The 23100-nt window shown below is 42.4% G+C and overlaps 1 protein-coding gene across 3 annotated transcripts in view; it reads right to left on the reverse strand.

Annotated features, from left to right (window-relative positions):
* The window catches only part of TPCN1 (two pore segment channel 1), a 56842-nt gene that overhangs the window by 9502 nt on the left and 24240 nt on the right, over nt 1-23100 (reverse strand). For all 3 annotated transcript variants that reach the window (XM_030583267.1, XM_030583269.1, XM_030583270.1), the window contains 20 exons: nt 22491-22667; nt 21037-21150; nt 20388-20518; nt 19711-19799; nt 18172-18206; nt 17246-17304; nt 16377-16476; nt 15753-15869; nt 14951-15075; nt 13226-13274; nt 12945-13008; nt 11619-11663; nt 10430-10486; nt 10288-10341; nt 5585-5657; nt 5105-5212; nt 2727-2798; nt 1481-1570; nt 822-937; nt 48-94 (listed from right to left, as the gene is read on the reverse strand). In XM_030583267.1, the coding sequence (XP_030439127.1) occupies nt 48-94; nt 822-937; nt 1481-1570; nt 2727-2798; nt 5105-5212; nt 5585-5657; nt 10288-10341; nt 10430-10486; nt 11619-11663; nt 12945-13008; nt 13226-13274; nt 14951-15075; nt 15753-15869; nt 16377-16476; nt 17246-17304; nt 18172-18206; nt 19711-19799; nt 20388-20518; nt 21037-21150; nt 22491-22667 (1722 nt within the window). The remainder of the gene's footprint in view (nt 1-47; nt 95-821; nt 938-1480; nt 1571-2726; nt 2799-5104; nt 5213-5584; nt 5658-10287; nt 10342-10429; nt 10487-11618; nt 11664-12944; nt 13009-13225; nt 13275-14950; nt 15076-15752; nt 15870-16376; nt 16477-17245; nt 17305-18171; nt 18207-19710; nt 19800-20387; nt 20519-21036; nt 21151-22490; nt 22668-23100) is intronic.

Below are 23100 nucleotides of genomic sequence, written 5' to 3' on the forward strand. Positions count from 1 at the left end.
CACAGCCCTGATGCTGACTACATTTAAGTACCCCAAGATCTACGTACCATGATGATGTACCAGTCATTGACAACTGTCAACTCAAACAGCGTAACTGTATGGAGAGAGAAAGGACAAAACAAGTGATTTAGCCAGCCTGACCTGTTTCAAAGTCATTTCAATGCCTCAGTTTCCCCTATTACGTGTTTTCTCCCATTTTCTTCGTAAGATACCTCATTTCATTATAGCCCACAGAGACCGAAATACTTGAGTGCTGATGACAGGAGACAGATTCTGCTCTCAGTTACAATGCAGTGAATCTGAAGTCACCCTACAGAGGACAGTGGAGTGACTCTAGAGTTATAATGGTATAACAGAGCACAGTTTGGCCCATATTTCTTAGTGGAACCAGAGTCTGCCATGCCAGTCCACGCTAAGCAAGACTCTGGACAGATACACAAAGATTAGAAAAAAAACCCCACCACTATCAGCCGCCTCCTCCTCCTGCAGGCCTGACTCATGTTTAAAAGAGGAAAACAAACAAACAAACAAACAAACAAAAACAAACACAACACACCCTGCAGGTCATTTGGCACAGCCACACGTGGGTAGCAGGGTTAGAACGGGAAGGGGTACTGTGGACCAGGACTGACACTCATTGGTACAATTCTGGGGACTAGAAGGAAGCATGGATGGGTGTTATGCAAGCTAGGTTAAGAGTCTCACCCCTACATAAGTACCAAATTCACATAGGGTCGTTCTGCATTCAGCAGCAGTAGATGCGAGGGAGTATGGTCAACAGTTATCTTGGATAAGAACCAACGTGTAAATATTCCTCTTACCAAAGCTGTTCAAAATGTTGTCAAAGTTGTTCAAATAGTAGTAACCTTCTTCCACCACGGTCTTGTTTCCAACCGTGTTATTCACCCAGCGATAGGCATCTGCAACTGTACTTGTGCTGATTAGAGAAGCCAGCACAAACGTACAATGAGAGGTGCTCTGGAAAAATGTGCAAAGCTACAGGTGCTGACAGATACCGGCATACTTAGAGACCTGTGGGCAGGGAAGCTTTTTTTTGCTTTTTGCCAACACTTGTTGCATTTTGAATGCCGTTCTCTAAAGTGGTACCTCTGACAGGGGCACTGTAGCATCCTACATACCACATGGGTGCTTTGCTGTGGTGCCATTATAGAGCATACATCCCACTCAACTGCTTCAGGCAGCGATTCAAATACTCAGCTACCAACTAGCACATTGCTACCCCTCTTCCTTCTCAAACTGTAAGTAAAGATCATTGCACTGAGTCTCAGCGAGAGGAGTGGCAAGTCTCTCTTTTACTGGGAATCCCTCCCAGTTCAGACCAACCACTCTCAGTAAACACACATCCACTGGCCTTTTTTTGATAGGAAAATACGGATATGAGAGACAATGCTCCTGGCTTGGCATTGAACCAGGCTATTAACAAAGCTATTTCAGAGGAAGGGCGTTGCTGGGTACTCACTTGCAGCAGTTTGGGTAGACAACCCCAGAGAAGAATTCCATGCCGACAATGGCAAAGGAGTAGTAGAAGATCAGCAGGGTTAAGCCCAGGCTGGAGGAGAGAGAAACAAAAGTAAGGCCTTGTCTACACTGCACCTTCATCATGAAAACCTTTGTCCCTCAAGGATGTGAAAAAACAACCACCCCTGAACGACAAAAGTTTTAACGATGAAAAGCACCAGTGTGGACAGCACTCTGTCAGCGGGAGACACTCTCCGGCCGATGAAGCTACTGCCCCTTGTTTGGCGTGATTTTATTTTGTCGGCAGGAGAGCGCTGTAGCATTGTTGTAAGGTGCGCAGTGTAGACACAGCCTAATCTGTTATTCACCAGTTGGTAGGACAGAGAAAAAGCTAAGTCACTCAGACTGGCTGTTCTCTAAGCAGTTTCCCATCTCTACCATCTACAGTAAACCCTAGTGTAGCATCTAGACCACCTCCCTGCAATGCTGTTTTGTTGCCTATGGAACACGTGCAGAGTTTGTCTAGACTAGTTTTAAAAGTTCAGAGTCATGGAGTTCTGCACCACTCCCTTGGTGAGAAATCAGCACTGAGAAACTTGGAGAACCCTTCTTTCCTTACAGATCTGCTCCTTTCCACTAAGCCATTAAAATATTTATTCCCCCTCCCCACCACTCAGTTTCTCTAATGAGGCACAAGCCAACATTGCTCTATCCTCTGTTTCCTTGACCATCAGCAGTGATGTCAGAACAGCTTCAGAAATAAGCCTAGTTGGTAATGTTTGAACACCTAGCTAGTTCTGCAGCAGGGGAATAAGATACTGTGATGTCATACACGGACAATGGCTACTTATCTCAGTGACTAATTAAAAGGGCATTCCACATCACTTCGCAATAACTGTAACCTCTCTGGTCCCCTATTGTACTAAGGACATAAGGAAACATCTCCTTTGTGAAAGCTTCTTTGCACAAAAGCCATCACTTAAAAACCAAACAAGTGCCATAGTGGGATTGCCCTTGTGCTCAGGAGCAAAAGGGTTAATGTGGAGAAGGTGTTAGGCCTAGTGTGCTGGAGAGCTCTTTATGTATTTTTTTTGCATTGCACTGCAAAGAAAGAATAAAAAAAGGGATCGCTTCTACTCTGACCCCAGCCCAGGTATTTAGTATCCTGGAAATGGCAGCGCCATATTAGTACACGCTTCTTTGGGATGTTGCCCATTTTTCCCCCTCCAAGCAGGGCTGTGCAATACCTGGCCATCCTGGGGAATAACTCAAACATTGTATCCAGGACATTCCTGTAGCGCTTCTTCAACTTAAAGAGCCTGAAGCAGGGATGAAAAGCCAGTGGTTACTTACATGAGGACAATTCCTGCCTGTTTTATTATTAGTTGCATAAAGACAAGTAGCATGTACAAGCAAAACAAGGCCAAGAGAGAAGCATTTTGAATACAGGTTCAGCAAGGGTCCATGTGGAGGCTGCACCAAAGCAGACCACCAACCATGTACTTTCCTCGCTGTGATGCTACTGATGAGAATCTGGGGACTGTACACCTGCACTTAGCCAGGGAAGCACGGACAGCAGAAAGATAAAACATGATCCACTGGCTGGAAATTGAAGCTAGACAAATTTGGATCTGAAATACAGCATACATTGTTAACAGTGAGGGTAATTAATCATTGGAACAACTTACCAAGGATCTTGGTGGTTTCTCTCCCACTACCAATTTCTAAATCAAGACTGGATGTTTTCCTAAAAGATCTGCTCTAGGAATTATTTTGGGAAATTTCTATGGCCTGTGTTCTACAGGAGGTCAGACCAGATGATCACAATGGTCCCTTCTGGCCTTAGAATCTATGAATTATTTTGCACTTCCATTATTCACCGATAAATTTCCCCAGAAGTGGAGTGGGACAGGATAATATCATCGCTCTTTTAATCAGTAGCTCTCAAAGCACTTCACTACAGGAGGTCTGTATCTTTATCCCCATTTAACATATGGGGAAACTGAGGCACAGGGCAGAGGAAGTGACTTGCCCAGGTCACACAGCAAGTCAGCGACAGAATCAGACACAGAACCTAGGTCTCCCAGGTACCAGTCCTATATCCACTAGGTCCCATTGCCTCCCCTTCACTTGGTTGGGATATTTAGACTTTAGGCACAGCAAAAGTGGACAGGTAAGGCCTCCCAGGTCCTGATCCAGACCATCTTTACTTAAATAGTTTTCACCCTCATGGGTAAGCCCCACTGTCATGTGATGACGGACAAGGTCTACAAATAAGCATTTGCAGGATTATGCTTCTTAGGACAAGGACAGTGTTTTACCAATAAAGCATCATGCATAAATAATTATTTATAAATCATGAGCGCCTACATCATTAACATGTGTATACTTAGCATTTACAGAACACATTTTAAAGGTGAGCCCACTTACCAAGACAGAAGCTCAGTTATCTGTTTTTTTCCTGCAACAATGAATGGGAGAAAACTGCATTCCTCACACATCAACCATTACAAGCGAAAAACAGACTTCCAAGTGCAGGCTTTGGCAGGTGAGTACATTTTAAAAGAAACCATTTTCTCCTTTCACTAACCCAATTTTTAAAATCCTCACATGTGCTCCATTAGCAAGTGGGGATCCTAGACAGTGTGACCTAGTGAATAGAGAATTGGAGTGGAACTCAGGAGACCCAGGTTTTATTCCCAGCTCTGCCAGGCTTCCTGATTGACCTTGGGCAAGTCATGTCTTCTCTTTGGGCCTTAGTTTGCCCATCTGTAAAATGGGGATAATACAATGATACTGACCTTCTCTGTAAAGCACTTTGAGATCTACTGGTGAAAAGTGCTACATAAAAACTAGATATTAGTTCACCTTTAATAAAAGAACACTTTGCCCTTCTATGGAACTTTCCTGTGATGATCTCAAAGCACTCTACAAGGATGAATGAATCTTGTGAGGCAGACATCATCATACCCATTTTCTGAGGGACAGAGATGTTAAATTACTTGATCAAGGTGTCACTGCAAGTATCAGAAGTGAGAAGAGAACTCATGCAACTTGCTTTAACTAGTAGACAACAATTTGCCTCAATGATTGGCATTTCTGGGACCTACAGCGTTCTGCACATAGGATTCTAACAGAAGCTAGGTTAAGCCCTGAGGCATGAGCTTTAATATCCCTTCTGAAGTTTGTCATAATTAATTCTGATAACTCAAGATAATCTTATTATCCATATAGGGTTCCAGTTCCTTTGTGATACAGTCACGTAACCATGCAACCCTCCCAGTTGGGTCCTGCCAGTGAGCTGAGCCCTGGATTGGGGTGAAGGAAAAACAAACCTCCCTCTCTCTGCTGCTTTGAAAACAAAAAGGAGTCTGGTGGCACCTTAAAGACTAACAGATTTATTTGGGCATAAGCTTTCATGGGTAAAAAAAATCTCACTTCTTTAGGCGCATCTGAAGTGAGAGTTTTTTTACCAACAAAAGCTTATGCCCCCCAAAAAACTGTTAATCTTTAAGGTGCCACCGGACTCCTTGTAGTTTTTCTGGATACAGACTAACATGGCTACTCCCTGATACTCTGCTGTTTTGGTTATTTTCCCATTCCCCATGTGCCTTTTCTGTCTCACCTGAGCAGCTGAAGGGGTCGCAGGACAACGATGAAGTAGAATGGCTCCATGTTAAATGCCAGCGCCAGGAGACCCAGAAATGCAAACAGAGTGACTGAAAAATCAAAGCTGGAAAAGGAAGCGTGAGAGCAGAAATGGCCCGGTTTAGCCTTGCGAGGGGCAGAGTGCTCATGGCACTCTAGTTCAAAAAGAAGACAAAAGGGAAAGGTGATGGGGTACTGGAATTTCCTGCAGAATCTCTATTGAAATAAAGTTTTCTAATCTATCGGCCTAAGACCATTTTTGAAAGAAGGCAACTATATCCCAGCATCTATCACCTCAAATCCTGCAATTTTGAGTTCTCTCTCTTTAGATCCCCACCAAATTCAGCTGATTCAAATTCAGATTGCTCAAGTGATACTGATGCAATGCAGGTTAGCACAACAGCTCTGGGTATTATGCCTCCAGCCCCCATTCACTCTTCACAAGCAGCACACTTACAGATTCCATCCAGAAGATAGATACTCAATGGGTCCCAGGCCAGTGGTTTTCAGGAGCAGCTCTACCCCATAGACTGCAAAACGAGAGAATCTAATATCAACCCTTAAATGAGTCACACCTTAACCATTCCTTATGTGCAGCTTGAACATGTAGGTTTCTTGACCGTACATTTAATAAGCTCCCATTTCCTTCCTTCATATTTATCCTCAAGGGGATGATAAGTGGGCCCCACTTTTCTTCTAGATCACTAACTTCTCCCTTAGCTACTGTGCCAAACATTCAGATCTCTGGACAAGAGTGAGTGCCTATAAGAAAGGCGAGTCAGTCATCCAGAGGAACTTCAGGGCACATACTCACTCCCACATACTCGCCCAATTTAACCTCAATGGAATGTAATAAAGAATCATATCTATGAGCTCATCGGACCATGGGAGATAGTTTTAAACAGGGTGGAGGAAGGCTGTTTGTTTCATACACTGCCACGAGGGCACTCTGAAGTTCTTGAACTGGTAGAACATTATGACATCAGGCAACCGTTCAGTGATCAAAGTATTTCTATATATCTGGGAATAAAAACATAAGAACGGCCATACTTGGTCAGACCAACGATCCATCTAGCCCAGGATCCTGTCTTCCAACAATCGCCAGACCAGATACTTCAGAGGGAATGGACAGAACAGGGCAATTTATTGAGTGATCCATATCCAGGTTCTGGCAGTCAGAGGTTTATGGACACCCAGAGTAAGGGGTTGTGTACCTAACCATCTTGGCTAACAGCCATTGATGGACCCATTCTCCATGAGCTTATTGAATTCCTTTTTGAACCCAGTTCTACTTTTGGCTTTCACAACATCCCCTGGCAACAAGTTTCACAAGTTGACTGTGCACTGTGTGAAGAAGTACTTCCTTAAGTTTGTTTTAAACTTGATGCCTATTAATTTCATTAGGTGACCCTGAGTCACGTGTTATGTGAAAGAGTAAAAACACTTCCTTATTGACTTTCTCCACACCAGTCATGATTTTATAGACTTCTATCATATCCCCCATAAATCTTTTCTAAAATGAACTATCCCAGTCTTTTTAATCTCTCTTCATAAAGAAAATGTTCCATAATCCTAATCATTTTTGTTCTCCTACCCTGTACTTTTTCCATTTCCAATACATCTCTTTTGAGAGGGGGTGACCAGAATTGCACACAGTATTCAAGGTGTGGGCATACCATAGATTTATATGGTGGCATTATGTGTTTTCTGTCTCATTACCTAGCTCTTTCCTAACGGTTCCTAACATCCTGTTAGCTTTGACTGCTACTGCACATTGAGAAGATATTTTCAGAGGACTACCCACAATGACTCCACGATCTCTTTCTTGAGTGGTAAAAAAAAAATTTTAGACCCTATCATTTTGTATGTGTAGCTGGGATTATGTTTTCCACTGTGCATTACTTTGCAATTAATCAACACTGAATTTCATCTGTCATTTTGTGTTTCAATTATCCAGGTTTGTGAGATCCCTTCGTAACTCTTCGTAGTCAGCTTTGGACTTAACTATCCTGAATAATTGTGTGTCATCACAAACTTTGCCACCCCACTGTTCACGCCCTTTTCCAGATCATTTATGAATATGTTGAATAGCACTGGTCCTAGTATAGATCCTAGGGAGAACCTATTATTTCTCTCTCTCCACTATGAAAATTGACCATTTATTCCTACGCTTGTGTCCTGTATTCTAACCAGTTAATGACCATGAGAGGACCTTACCTCTTATCTCATTATTGCCTATTTTGCTTAAGAGCCTTTGGCGAGGGACCTTGTCAAAGGCTTTCTGAAAAAGTCTAGGTATATTACATCCACCGGGTTACCCCTGTTCACATTTGCTGACACCCTCAAAGAATTCCAAGACTGGTAAGGCATGATTTCCCTTTACGAAAGTCGTGCTGGCTCTTCCCCAACATATTGTGTTCATTTATGTGTTTGATCATTCTATTCTTTACTATAATTTCAACCAATTTGCCTGGCACTTAAGTTAGGCTCATTGGCCTGTAATTGCCAGGATTGCCTTTGGAGCCTTTTAAAAAAAAAATAATAATAATAATCAGCATTACATTAGCTATCTGCCAGTCACTTGCTACAAAGGCTGATTTAAGTGATAAGTTATATACCACAGTTAGTAGTTCGGAAGGAACTCAGATGTGAAATTGCAGAACTCTTGGGTGAATCCTATCTGGTCCTGGTGACTTATTACTGTTTAATTTATTAATTTCTTCCAAAATGTCCTCTATAGATACCATAATCTGAGACAGTTCCTCAGATCTGTCATCTAAAAAGAACTGCTCAGTAGGAATCCCCCTTACATCCTTTGCAGAGAAGACCGATGCAAGAAATTTATTTAGCTTCTCTGAAATGTCTTTGTCTTCCTTGACTGCTCCTTTAGCGTCTCGATTGTCCACTGGCCTTGATCATCCAGTGGCCCTTCTTGGTAGGCTTCTAATGTACTTAAAAAGAATTTTTTGCTGTTAGTTTTGGGGTTTTTGCTAGCTGCTCTTCAAGTTCTTTCTTGGCCTGCCTAATTTAACTTTTACACTTGACTTGCCAGTGTTTACACTCCTTTCTATTTTTCTCAGTAGGATTTGACTTCCAATTTTTAAAAGATGTCTTTGTCTCCAACCACCTCTTTTAGTATGTTGTTTAGCCATGGTGGCTTTTCCTGTTACCTTCTTTTTTGGGGGGGAGGGTGGAGTGTGTGGGAGGAGGAAACATTTAGTTTGATCCTCTATTATGGTATTTTTAAAAGATTCCATGCAGCTTGCAGGCAGCTCCCTCTTGTGACTGTTCCTTTTAATGTCTATTTAACTAGCCTCATTTTTGTTTAGTTCTCCTTTTTGAAGGTAATGCTACTGTGGTGGGTTCCTCCCTACAAGGATGTAAAATGTAATTACATTATGAACATTATTACTGAGTGGTTCAGTTATAGTCACTTCTTGGACCAGGTGCTGTGCTCACTTAGGATCAAATCAAGAACTGCCTCTCCCCTTGAGGGTTCCAGGAGTATCTGCTCCAAGAAACAGTCATTAATAGTGCCTAGAAATTTTATCTCTGCACCCAATCCTGAGGTGACATGAACCCAGTCAATATAGAGATAAATGAAATTCCCCATTATTTTTGGATTTTTGGGTTCTGTAGCCTCTCTAACCTCTCTGAATATTTCACAATCAGAGTCACCATCCTGGTCAGATGGTTAGTAGTATATTCTAACCGCTATACTCTTATTCAAGCATGGAATTTCTATCCACAAAAATTCTATGGTACTGTCTGATTCAGTTAAGATTTTTACTATATTTGATTCTAAGCTTTTTCTTTCACATACACTGGCGCGCACCCCAGCACAACCTACTCTGTCATTCCTATATATTTTGTACCCTAGTATTATGTGTCCCATTGATTATCATTGTTTCACCACGTTTCTGTGATGCCTATTCTACCAATACCCTCATTTAATACCAGGCACTCAAGTTCACCCCTGTTAGTATTTAGGCTTCTTGCATTAGCATATAAGCACTATAAAATTTGTCAATATTTAGTTGTCTGCCTTCATGTGAGGTCAATAATTAGGACAGCTCCAGGGGAAACAAAAACAAGTCACCACATCCTCATAAAACAAACAATGAACATTTTCTCTAACTTCAACTTTTCTAACAACTCCTCTGCTCGCAACTGTAGCCAAAGGAGCTCTCCATGCAGTTAAGTGAGAGGTTAGCAAACAGGTATTTGGATTCTCCCAATGTCACCTTTACTGCAATTGTCAGCTTTACTTAGTAACAGCTTTAGCTCTGTTTCAGTAGAATTGCTCAGCAGCAGCAGTGAAAAATAATCACCACCTATAGGAGAGGATGAACTCACTTGGATAAGTAATGAATTCCATGGCAGAGCAACACACTGGCATATAGGGATCAAAGGTCAGACTCACTCTTGCCTTGCTCTGTTCAGGAGTGCTTGACAGTACAGTCAGCCTCTGCGAGAGGGGCAGCAGTATACTGCTCTCTCAAGAGCGCCTCCGATTTGTCTGAAGTGGTGCTGACAGTCTCAGAGTCGCCACCTCCAGAATGGAAGGAGGACTGCTCAGACTCAAAGGTAGGGAATGGCAGTACCATGGAGGAAAATGGAAGAAGATTCCAGGTGAAAATAATTAAGGGAAGAGGAGGATTCCACAAAACAACAATTAGCAGAGCAGGAAATAAATAGGGTCTTGGTTCAAGATATGCTTCCAAGATGATAATTCTACCAAGAGGGCAATGCAATGTTACCCAGTCTGCATTGACAGTAACGTGAGCATGGACGGGGTCAGTAAATGTCCAACAGTTTATGGTTGGGGTAAAAATAGAAAACCAGATGGGTGTGTGGTTTTGGGGCAATGTTACTAGGGGCTGAGACAGAACTACATTCCCATTTAGCTGCATCTCATTACATAGATAGCAGGGGTGCAAGAGGTTCCCTCTTCAGCACACCAAAGGTTACCAGAGGCATTTCTTACAACCAAGCAAGGTCAATAAAATCTGTTCAGATCCAGGCACTGAGAAAAATGGCTTCCAAGGAAATGGATACTTTAAGCCCTTGAATGACTAAAATGCACAACTGAGAAACCCCAATATACCCTTCCGCAGCTGTAATGGAAAAAGGCAGTGCTGGTCTGGCGCAGCAACTTACTTGTAAGGAAGACGATGTAACTCCACGGGACATCTCTGGGGAAGAAGTTCCCACCTGCAAGGCACAGGAACAGCACCTTCTCAGAGGGCTGATCAAACTTATGAAAGACGACAAGTCAAGAAATGAACCATGTATATCCTACCTTGCAGCATGAAGGTTTGAATTAGAATCCAGATCCCATTCACAGCTACCACAGTATCTGGAAAACAAAATACACTGCTGCAATGAAAAGTTGCTGGGAATCAGATGTTAATTTTCTAAACTTTCAGGCAGGCAGTGTTGTCTAATGGTTAGGGCACAGGCCTAGGCATCAGAAGATCGAAGTTCTGTTTCCAACTCTCCCAAGGTTACGCAACCCATTCACTATGAAAGCCCCCCACATTCTGTGCTTCGGTTTCCCAGTAAATAACATGAGTATAATAATTTATCCACCTATGTAAAATGCTTTGAGAGCCTCAGAAGAAAAAGTGTATTGTTGAATCTCAGTCTGACATACCAGTTATTTTTCCTGGTACATTATTTAGAATTACTTCTATATTCCAGTTTCTTTCCATCTCTGCACAATTGTTCCAGGACCGTACATAGCTCCCAGCTCAGTTACAATGCAGGAAGGATACAGCACCATCAGAAGGCTCCCACAGGCCTCTTTGTAGCGCCCACCATTAAGCCATTGGGACACAGGAGGATCCAAGATGTAGGAACTCTCCCTTTCACTCCTCTTTTTTTCTTCCTTCATTTTACCATCATAATCAGCAAAAGGGGCACTTCTCTAACAGAATAAAACTCAATCAAAATTAGAGATTAGCGTAACAAGTGGGACCAGGAGTCAAACATGCTCTCCTCTCTAGAAGAGCATGAGAGCAATTCTGCTGCTCTGCTTAGTACAAACTCCAAGCAATACCCCTTGGAATTAAGCTATTTGCACTTTCTGAAGTACAGCAAACCACGGGAGCATTGTGCATCAAGTCAGGTCCTTTTATCAACATCCTCAGCTGCGGTGTCAAAACTGAAAGCATGTGAAGTGTAATCACGCACCCTCTGAAATGCAACAGGATGTAAGAGCCAGCTTCTGAAGAAACCAGTCCCATAAAACACACTTTAAAATAATGTATAAACTAGTCCTTATGAGAATCTCACACGCACACACACATGCAAACTCCTTCCCTGATCGCAGATAAGCACAGGAATTATTGTGTGTATTGTGGCTCCAGTCAGAGATCAGGTTCCATTGCACTAGGCAGTGTACAAACACACAGCAGAAAGAATCCCCGCCCTGAAGAACAAAGAGAGCCGAGTAGGTAAAATCATGAGATTTTGTTTTTCACACTTACACATGGCATACTGGAATGCTCGGGACTTCACCAGAATGTTAATGCCTGTATGAAGAAGGGAAATATTACAAACAAATAGATGTTTGTTACAAAAAATACTCAGAAATAAACTCACACGTGTACCAAATACTCCCTCTTCTTCCTCCGTATCTATTTAATGACCTCTCCAACATTAACTGGGCTCATTTTTCATATCCGTTCTCAGCACAGGGTCTAGGTAGGACAGTGGGCAATAGTGCACTTACATGTCTTTCACTTATGCCTTGAGTTCAAATCCTGACCTAGAACTCAAGTGACAGTTCTCACCCTACTGCAGTTCCAAATTTGCCCACATCTTGAAACCAGTGCACAGTTCAAATGGAGATGTCAGTCTCTGCCCAGTCCTGGAACAGAGGAAGTGTTCTAACTCCGGGCTAAAGTGTATTAGCACAGCTGCATAGGGATCTTGTACCGGTAGCTGCCTGCACTATCCTTGGTTCAGGCTAGTTGTCCCTCACTAACCTACATATATATTAAACAAAAAAAAACCCCACTTATCCAGGGATACAAACTGGTAAGGAAAAACTGGGACATTTGCAACAGTGGCATGTAGAGGATATATTATGTTTAAGGCTGTATCTAGGACACATTATAACCTCTATTTTCTCCTTTACAGCAACTGCACATGCTCTGTGCAAATGTGGCATCCACCAGAGACTTCGAAGACCAGCAACCCCTCGGAGACTGCAAATCCACTCCACAGCCTGCTGCTGTTGGAGGAGAGCTGCAGCCTCGGATACTGAGAAACCAATCTCCTAGACTCCAGCAAGCTGGATCGCTGCATCAGACCCCCCTGCATGCTGTACCAGAAGATGAATCCAGCAATGGGTGGGTTCAAGGTATTTGCTAAGAAACTTTCCTTATTTTATAAAGTTGGTTTCTGGGTCAGTACACAGAATATATATTTATGTGACAGATGTCCTCCTCCAACAGGCCAGAATACCGTGCCTTTTGAATGGATCAGCAGTTAGCAACTGTGCCTGTCTCAGCAGTTTATCTGGAGTATTTAGACTGTTACTGTATTTAAGCTTGGGGTAGTGTACAGAGAATGTATTCTTTCAGAAGGCCTCTTTTTTTTTTTTTTTTGAAAAGAGATATTTTTGAACAGATACATGCTTCTGCACATGTTGAATTTAAAACATAAAAGACCATAAGAACGGCCATACTGGGTCAGAGCCATGGTCCATCTAGCTCAGTATCCTGTCTTCAGACGCTGGCCAATGCCACATGCTTCAAAGGGAATGAACAGAACAGGGTAATCATCAAGTGATCCATACAGCAAGTTACCTTTAAATATAAGAAACGCTGTCCGTGGAAGGTCATCAAACCAGTGCTCGCGGTTTCGTTTTGCCTGGAAGTAGAACAGACCTGATCAGCGAGAGGTATGAGCAGAAATTTATCAAAGTAGGTCAAAATTACATCCATAAGAGAATGGAGCAAGACCCATCTTCTCCCTATGTGATATCGGTCTTGTTCCAGTCTTGATTTCTCCTCCACCTTCTCTCCATAAACTTCCCTCCAGTCCTCATCCCCTTCTCTCCTCACACTCTCCTCCATGTAACACTTGCCTTCCATTTTAAGCCAACAACTTCATAGAAATTGTAGAAATCCTTTAGGCTGTAAGAGAGAAAGATAAAAGGGTGAATCAGATCAAATCTCGGTGGTATTTGGATTTTGCCATCATGAGAACCAAACGCTTCACTATTTAAGTATATCAAATGCCTAATTGTGTCACCTGATTGTGGGAGAGGGAGGAAGGTTTTCCATGCCAGACCTTCTTTTTGGGAGAAGTTCCCTTAATTTCTCTTAATTCCCTGTTCAAATTATATGAAAAATCAACATTCAGCTCATCCACTGTTTGTGTCACAGGTTTTCCTAAATGCAAGTGGGCCTCAGGAGAGAGTAAAGACCACCACATTTCTGTAGCAAGGCCTGACAGACTGATACAGTCTGAGGGTGAAATCTAGGCTTCGCTGAACCTCAAGGAGAGTTTTGCTATGGATTTCAGTGGAACCTGGATTTCACTTATATTGTAAGCTATCAGCCAGGAGGCTTACGCAAACCTTAATATTGGTGACATCTTACCTTATTTATTTATATGCATGTTTACTTGTATGCACTACATGCATATAAATAAATAAGGTAAGATGTCACCAATATTAAGGTTTGCATAAACCTCCTAGCTGACAGCTGAGCGATCAATTGTGTGGTTTGAAAAACGTCATTTACAAATAACGGGACCTGAATCAACCTGGAAGCACAACTCTTCCTTTCCTACTAGGTTTTGGTTGGTTGTATTAAAAAGGTAGTTTTAAACTTTTGAGCAACAATAAAACTGGTGCAAAGACATGATTTTTAAAGGTGTTTAGATGCCTAAAGATGCAGATTTGAAAAAGAAAAAAAAATCTTACTTGGTGCCTAGTTGAACCTTTAGACACCTAAAATCTTTAACAATCTGACTCTTGGCCCCTATCCCATCCTCAACAGAGCACACAGATGTTGAACTCGCACCCTGATTCATTCCCTTCCTGGGGGTTTAGTTTTATTGAGAAATGAAAACCATTATCTACAACCACATAAGCGTCACTCTAAGATTTCACCCCAAGCTTAGCTATGCCCTGAGTTTCCCTTCAGGGTTTCCTTGTCCTATCATTCTAGGACTCTCTCCCCAAAAGACACACTCATCTCTTTATAGCCAAAGTGGAGTTAACTGGACCCACCCAACAACATGATTCAGCAAGAATTACTCTGACTCTTAATGCAGGGCTCTGCAGTGTTTTTTGGAACTCCAAGAGAGTGGTGCTTTCGTGACATGCCAGGGGACATAACCAATTGCCGGTTAACTGGGAACACGTTACGCTAAAGTTGCATTGCATGTGCAGAAGTTTTCCTTTCTTTGGTTGTCTCATGTCCAAACAGGGTCCTCAGTTTCCCCACTCTTTTATTCCAAGGACCTCTGTTTTTCACCTATCTCCTTCTGCTTAATGGCTATCATCGCAGTACTGTCTCTCCAACGGGGCAGAAGGGAAAGTCACTTACTGATGGGGAAGATCATAAAGCAGCAGGGGATTATCACTTTGACACTTCTTTCAAGCCCAAATTCACCTCCAATAGCCCAAGAAGGCAAGAATCCCAGAAGTGTTTCCCGACCCCAGGCTGCATCTAAGCCTGCATTCTGGGATTGATTTTCCTTGATAAGCCACATCATTCCCTCTGACACATGGTATGGGCCCACAGTGTCATGAATCCTGTAGAATGTCGCCCTTTTCTAGGTTACAGCAGCAGCATCCTACCTGACTAAAGTTGTATTGCTTTGATTCAGTGCTTTGAAAGTTAGATAACGCTCTCTGGCGCACATTCGAGGCTTATAAAACCGCATCAGCCCTTCAAACTGCTTGAAGGAGATACCAGACGGTCTCTAGAAACACAGAAAGGGGTTGCCATAAGTGATGCTGTAAGAGGAAGCATAGGAACATATAATTCTCTCTTAGGACTGCTTCTAAGCAAGATTTTGTCAGGACAAGATGCTGTTGCTACCACCTCTAGAAGGCACACGCTCACTTATTACTCTAGAACCTAGATAGAGGAAGTCTCCTGGGATTAGCTCCTCTGCTCGGTCTCCAGATCAGTGGAAGAACAGAGAAGAATCTCGCACTGAAGTTCTGTCCAGTTCAAGTGCCAAGCAATAGGGCTTCCACCACTTCCCTTGGGAAACGGTTCCACAGCCTAACAGAGCTCACTGCCCAGATACTTTTACTGATACTTAACCTACGCTTTCTCGTTTCAATTTCATTCCATTACTCTTTGTTATACCATCAGTTCACCATGCTAAACCATCCCTCTTCTCCCTGCATGTGTACAACTTGCAAAATATATTTATAGGCTTAACATTCCCTTTCGTTGCCACTTAGCCATCCTGTATCTATTGAACCCTTCAGGTTTCTGACCACATTGAACTTTGTCATCAATTACTGCTGGTGGAACACCACCTCTTTAAACACTCAGTGTCTTCTGATGTGCTACTAGTGGGTGTCAGTGACAGTTTCTAGTGACACAGGCTGGGTATTTCTTGCACACACAGAGAATATCCCTTACCTGCTTGCTGACAAGCAGGCGGTAGGCATGTTGTATGGCTGTGCGTTTGTGCAGCAGCAGCGATTTGAACTTCCTCTTTTCAATATCACTGAAAGTGTCAAACACCACAGCAAGAAGCTGAAAAGAAACAGATGAGACAACGCGGAAGTCAGGCTTTGATCGCTACAGCATATGGCCTCTTATGCCACATGGCATCTTGACACTTATGAATAAGCACCACAGAGAGGCACAACAGATGCCAGCAGTATGGGTTTTGCTAAGTGCTGTGCTAATGCAAGGTACAGTAGAGTTAATAAGAATCTCTAAGGAACCCGGATACCAAAGGATTAACAAGGGCACACACCCACAGTTACATTTTTAAATGGTGCATAGGTATTTGGCTACACAGCTCCTATTACCGTTAATGAGTCACATAAAGAAGTGTGTACAGTGACTGTTCATACTAGGACATAAGTTCAGAAGAACAGGGGAAGGAGACTAATTGTTTTTAATCAGACAGACCCTGTCACAACACCACAAAAGATTACAACAGGCACTATTACCAAACCATTGTGACAGGTGAAGAACTCTACTGCAATATCAAAATGAGAGGAAGGGGAGTCCCAGCCGCAGTAAGAAACTTACCAAGTTCATAATGAAGTAGAGCTCAATGGAGAGGTACACTATGAAGAAGACACAGGACCAGGGGTTCCGGGAATAAGATGGCATCATCACATCAGGGAAACTGCCCCCCAAAAGATACAAGCCAACTTATTAGCAGCCAGAATAGTCTCATTCATACAGCATTTCACACTGACTAGATGATCATACTATGTACAGGAACTGTGTATATGAATAAACAAATCAACATCCTCATATGGTTATGCAGACTATGTAGCTATACACAATATACACATTATGAACCTATACATTAGCTGCAAGAGTTTGAAATGCAGTGAAGATTATGTATCCCTAAACATCCCCAAAGTTTGATGGGCAACAGAAACTTACAAAATATTTATGGTTTATTTATGTTTTAATATTTTGCAGTTCTACAGAGATCTTATTCGAAGGATTGCAAGTTAATTAATCCTCACAATCACCCTAGAAAATGCACAAGCATCATTATCCCCATTTTACAGATCGGAAAGAGAGGCAGAGAGAGGTGAAGTGACTTCCCCGTGCCTGTATAGTGTGTTAGTGGCAGACAAAGGAGCATAACTCAGACCTCTGTATTCTTAGACTTGTGCCTTAACAATGAGACCATCCTTCCCCTTCAGTGGCTTCAGAATACTTAAGGGTGAACTAGAGCAGTTCCTTTGGGGCGGGTCATCGAACATTAGGCTGCAGTGAAGTACAGGTTCCCCGTTGGGAAACGCTGCTCTGATGCTACGAAGAAGAGGTCACAGCGGCAGACCCAGAGGTTTCACAAATAAAAGATCTGCTGTGAGAGACTTTTTCCCAGGGGTGAGGGGAAAGGAGGGAGCCCTGGTAAAAAGGAAGCATGGACTTACTTTGAAGTGGTCAGAAGAACAAAGAGATTCACAAGGCTGTTCTCTAAGGTATTGAAATACTGAAAGAGAAAACAAATACAAACCAGCCCCACACTGACAGAATTCCTTAACTCATCTCCTAACCTCTCTCAGTAGCTCTTGACATGTAGTTGCGTGCCCCTTCTGCAGGCAAACATAAAGGTGTGGCATGTGAAGAGTTAAAAAAATAAAGCTTGCCTGCACATTCCTGTAGGTTACTACCAATAGTGGTCAGACTTGGCAGCTGGAACCTGTGGCTGTTGAGCAGTAAGGCCATCATAGGTTGGGAGGAGGAGAATAGTTTCTTATACCACTCTTTCACTGCAGACCCAACTGCCGCCCACTTGGGATGGAAAAGTACTATTTCCCTTAAACCTGTGATCCAGTATCCCAGTTTTGGTGTATCACAAGAGGTTGCCAGCAGCTGTGCTGGGATCACAACTCTTTATTGGGGATGTTCACTTACTTATCCGGGCAGAAGCACTAATAGCAGGGCAGCAAGGTACATCAAGGAAATTGATGCACCAGCCCACAAGTGTCATGGGCTGGTGCATCATGCAGTTGCGTGCAGTGGGTGATGTGGTTTGCCCTGATTGGATTCAGACATCAAGAAGAGGGGGTGACAAATATATAGTGTCCCCTTTTGGATTTCCTGCCATGGAGGGGGGTATCATTTACTTTTTCCCATTGGAGTCTGATCCTTGGTTAACTACATTTAAGAAAAATAAATGGTCAGTCACGGCCCTCTGTCCTCCTTATTGCTAACTCCAATTAAAAACTGCACCCCCAGAGACAATCCATTCAGGAGAAAAACAATATCAATACCATATAGACGATTTGAATTTGGTTTTCAAGATGACCAAATGGGTCTTAAAAAGCTAAGTCTGACGAATTTGTTGTTTACTTACGGGATCTGAGTGGTTAGAAGAAAACAGATAAAAACCTAGAGAAATGGAAGAAGAAAATGGGAAAGGGGAAAAAAACCCAAAACCAAAACATTTAATTTCAAACAACAATATAACGAAGAGTCGCTATCCTCAAATCGTGGCCATAAAACTCAAGAACATCAGCTAAACGCTCTGCTAGTTAATATCTAACATCTAATATGCAGCATAATGCATGTGCACAGTGCTTTAGAGAGGATGAAGATATAAGATCTCATTCTCCACTGCACGGACACCTTGTGTCAGCATTTATACCTATGCTAAATGGGTGCAAGTGAGTGGGGAATCCTAATTTGGTAGCACTGTACACACATTTTTATACAATCGTAAAGGACAAGAAGATGTGAGAATCAGACCCACAATCCCCATCCCAGATTAATCTGGAACACTGTTGTAAACATAAGGAGTAGCATGGAAGACGACAGACAGAAAGTATCAGGAGAGAAGGTGGCTGAGGGAGAGAGAAGGTGTCCCATGCCCTTATCACCAGCACTGACATGCTTCTGCAGAAGACAGCAGGATTTGAGTTTGTGAATCTTTTTCTCCTGATCTGGCATTCCTTCTCTCTTTTCCCCCCTTTCATTACTGATTTTATTCCATCTTGATTGGTTTTATTTTCTCTTCCATTTCTCAAACCTCTGCTTCCTCTCTCCTTCCCACTTTTCTTATTCCCTTTTCTCCTCTACTCTCTTTCCTTCTCCAAAACAGCAAGAGGTTCTTCAGTCCAAAGATTTAGCACCTGCCCCCATAGTTGAAGATCCCCTCAGAGCCTTTCCCAGCTAGTGCTACAAAGTGTCAAGAGACCTAGAGAGCATGCTTTCATTTCACAAAGTCCCATGATTTGACTGAAGACCTGGCATGCTGTAAGCTTGGACACACTGGCTGACCCTTAGTCTGGGCAGTGACTGTTTTGCAGAAGAGGCACTGTGTGCCAAAAGCTCACCATCCTTGGCATACTTAGTCACGCAACTGTTAAGCTCTCTAATACCATGAAGGTGAAAAGGTATTGTATACACTACACAGTGCCAGTTCCAATACTGTAGACTCCTTGTACTTACTAACACACATTCAAATGACCCCTCTGAAAAGCAAATTCTCTGAGACTCTCTGAGGATAGCATTGTATAAGGCACAGTACAGACAGTAATTTTCAGACATTTAAATTGAACCTGCAGTCTGAAGTTGGTTAAGCAGAACTTGGAAGTTGCACATAAAGCATACAAGAACTCCTTTTGGCAAAGTTCCCTATTTCTCATGTCACTTGTGATGTTAACTTATGGGGCGGAAATCCCTGATTCCTATGTTTTCCAACTCTTCACCTGCCCTCACCTCCCAGATAATTATGAAGTGAATCGGACAGAAAGGAAGTGAAGCACTCGTCAAGACATCTTATGTCCATTCAGCTTTACATTCCCCCCTGCTCTTTTGTGGCACATAGACAATAATTATTGCAAGGTGCCATACAAGAAAGCAGATAGCTTAACTTTTCACACAGGCAACTTACCTAGGATGGCAAAAATCACCATGAAGAAAAGGAGGAGGAGGAGGATATCAATGAAAGGAGGGAGAGACTGGAAGATCTGTCGCAGGTTTCTGAAAAGGAGGAAACATTTATTCCATATTTTAAACTGAAACCTGTGCATGGGCACCAGACAGTGAGGATAGATCAATTGTACATTGGCAAGCTGATAAACTGGAGAATCTAGTCAGCCTTTTTCCATCTCTCACATCAATGATTGGGAATGGAATGCTCCGGATTTCTAGCACATTGTTAAGTTCTGTTAGCTCTGAGAAATAAGAATCTCAAACTCATTCTCTAGACCCAGGTCTCCCATGCAGCAGTACAATGCTATACGGTCCCCAGAACATCAAGTAATTTTCCAAGCCATATTTAGTTTCTTTGCAGTTAGTTTTCAGGTAATGCATGTGATACAAGTTTCACCATGTCAATTTCTTTCTGCAGGGTTAAGACATACAGCCTCCCAATAGGACCAAAACACGAGACTTAAAAGGTACAGTAACATTTCTGAGACTGCCCTGCTACAATTCTGCTCTCTCACACATCTCCAAGGTAAATATGAAGTCTCTATGAAAAAGGCCTGGACAACCACAAAGCTTTAGTTTGATCTCCTTCTCAGTCATGACTGCAGGAATCAGCCAGTTGGCCAGGCAGCCAGTCACCTTCTGACGGCTCCACAGTAGCGACAGTCCACCAAGAAGATACACCGCAAAGCTCGAGTTATCCGGACGTGCGAGGTCTGACGCACCAAAACCACTATTGCTTCTACAAACTGCACTAACAGCACACAGGTCTGCAAGGAGGGAGAACAAAAGGTAAGTGATCAGCATTACAACGGTAACTTCCTCTTCTTCCCTCCCCATTCCCGATTAGTGAGACAAAAATCTTCTTTATGTTGGCTGAACTGTACATGTGACAGCCAGTATAGAGAAAAGCAAAAGAGCAGAGTTGTAGTGTTCAGACACAGACAGAGAAAGCATGGCCTGCATTACTCTTATGCCATTTCTCAACAGCCAGACAATGGAATAGCATTCGCAGAGTGGAGGAAACAAAAGTTGTGAAAGTGTATCCTGAGTGGTACATGTTCATAGATAGCTGGTATCCCTGTGTACTGTGATAACCAGGGAAAGATTTTTAAGGCGGTGAAAAGAACCCCAAAATTCAGACATGGACAATAGCTCACATAAGTTGGGAGACAACTCAAATGCCCTATATTTAATAGCCCAATATTTATTCTGATTCTTTGGTTACAGAAGACATTGAAGGAGAAACAACACTGAAGACAGGCAGGCAGTGGGGCAAGCAGCTTACCTTAACCATGGTTCTTTTGTGTCTGATATAGGTGTAAAAGCCCATCCATCTCATCTTCATAGAAAGTTCAAAGACCACAACCACTAATGCAAAGAGCTCCAGGGTGGCATGGATCTGCAATCAGACCACCAGTAAATTTTACTTCTCATTTCCACTGGTTCCAGAAACCAGAGTTTTACTCTCCCTTCTCAAGAAGCTTGTGGCTTCTGTAACAAACCTCTCTGCTTTGTAGCAGTCAGGCTTTTTCTACAGAGATAGAAGACCTGAATATAGATTGAAAACATGTGCAAAATCAGAACAAACAGTCCTCTGTCTTTTAAACATTCTTAAAGTTAGCCTTGCACTAATATTCTAAGGGTTAGATTAATGCTCAGCATTAACTGACAACAGCTGCTGAGCACTTTGGACAAATCCAGCCTTATATCACTTAGCACTTTCTCTAACAAGGGTTACCTTTGACTGAAAATGTTTTCTGTTTGGTGTTATCCCAGAAATAATATGTGATAAAAAAACAGTCAATGAAAACTATTTTGCCATTTTTATGAGCTACTAATGCGTGATAAGTATTTCCATGTAAATTAGCTCAGCACACTTTTTGCACATCTGTAACTCAGAAATGGCTTTTATTTATTTATTTATTTTTGAAAGATCCAAGTCTGGCATATACCCTCCCAATGCAGTACGGGAATAAGAGCTTGATGGAGAAAGAGCCTGCATATATGAAAAAGTTATGGATGATCAGAAATAGCACTCTGAACAACCATGGTTATAAGCCTTAGCACTTAATTGTTAGGGTCAGCTTCTCTGTTTGCAGGTGCAAGCTGCACTCACAAATCAGAGTGCTTGCACTTCTCACTATCTGATCTGTAGCCACAATGAGGTAGACACACAAGTCCTCTGATTTGCACTCATAATTCATTTTTGCAGACACACTGCACCCACAGAAAGAGAGGATGGGTCTTTGAAAAAAATTTAACCATATAGCTTCAAGGCACTTCAAAATGAATTCTCACAAACAGGGCGAAGTAAATATTTTTATATCCATTATAACCCTTGGGAAACTGAGGCACAGTGCCTCAACGACTTGTCCACATTACAGGAGGAATCTGAGCGAGAGCTGGGATTAGAATGCTATTCTCAAACACAGCAGGGGACAAAGATCTGAAATGTTTGCATTCTAAGAGCTGCTAATGATTTTGTTTGAATACATCATGGGTAGTATGGTCTGGGATGATGGTGGCCTTTAAAAGCATCATACACATCCTGTCTTGCTCGTTGATCTGAGTGAGCCTGATCTCATGGAAAAGGAATTCTTCTCTATCCATATCCAGTGCAAAACAACACTGCTTCTGCGCCCCCCATGCCCTTACACAAACCAGATGGTATTTCTGGTGCTGCTGCCTTCTCTCTGTGCCCATCCACTCACGTCATCATTCTTTGACTGAACTACGTACATAGATGCCAAGGCGAAGAATGGGGACAGCAGGGGCCTCGCAGAGGGACAGCAGCAGGAGCAGCAGTGCCGTGATCAGCTCCATTAGGTAGAAAAGGTGATTGTGTACAAAGAGGTAGGCAGCCAGCGCTTTGGCATTCTTGGGGTGGGTGAAGAATTTATCATTGTTTTCTCCTTCCTGTAGATAATAATAGCAGCAACATTACTAATGTTTTACACTACAAGAGCACCTTCCAACCAAGGAACACAAATCTTACATACATCGAGTTAGTTTCATAAATTGCCCTGTGAGGGAAGTAGTGTTATTCCCATTTTACAGACTGGAAATCTGATTCATTGAGTTAAGTGTCTTCGTCAAGTGGCAGAGATAGGACTAGAACTCAGAAGCTTTGGGTCCCAAGGCCTTGCTCTAACCAGTAGGTAACATCACATGTATTATACACGAGGCACACTCCATTTTTTCCTGTATATATATATTTCAGTAGTACAAAATACATTAAGAGCGGTGAGCTTCCCTTTTAGAAAGCTATTAGTTTCTTAGGAAAAGGAAGTGTCCAGGTCATTTTGCAGGGTAGCCAAAGAAACTTAGCTAACACTTCAAATAAACTCTG

The sequence above is a fragment of the Gopherus evgoodei genome, chromosome 13 (genome assembly GCF_007399415.2).
Source record: "Gopherus evgoodei ecotype Sinaloan lineage chromosome 13, rGopEvg1_v1.p, whole genome shotgun sequence".
Classification (NCBI taxonomy): Eukaryota; Metazoa; Chordata; order Testudines; family Testudinidae; genus Gopherus; species Gopherus evgoodei.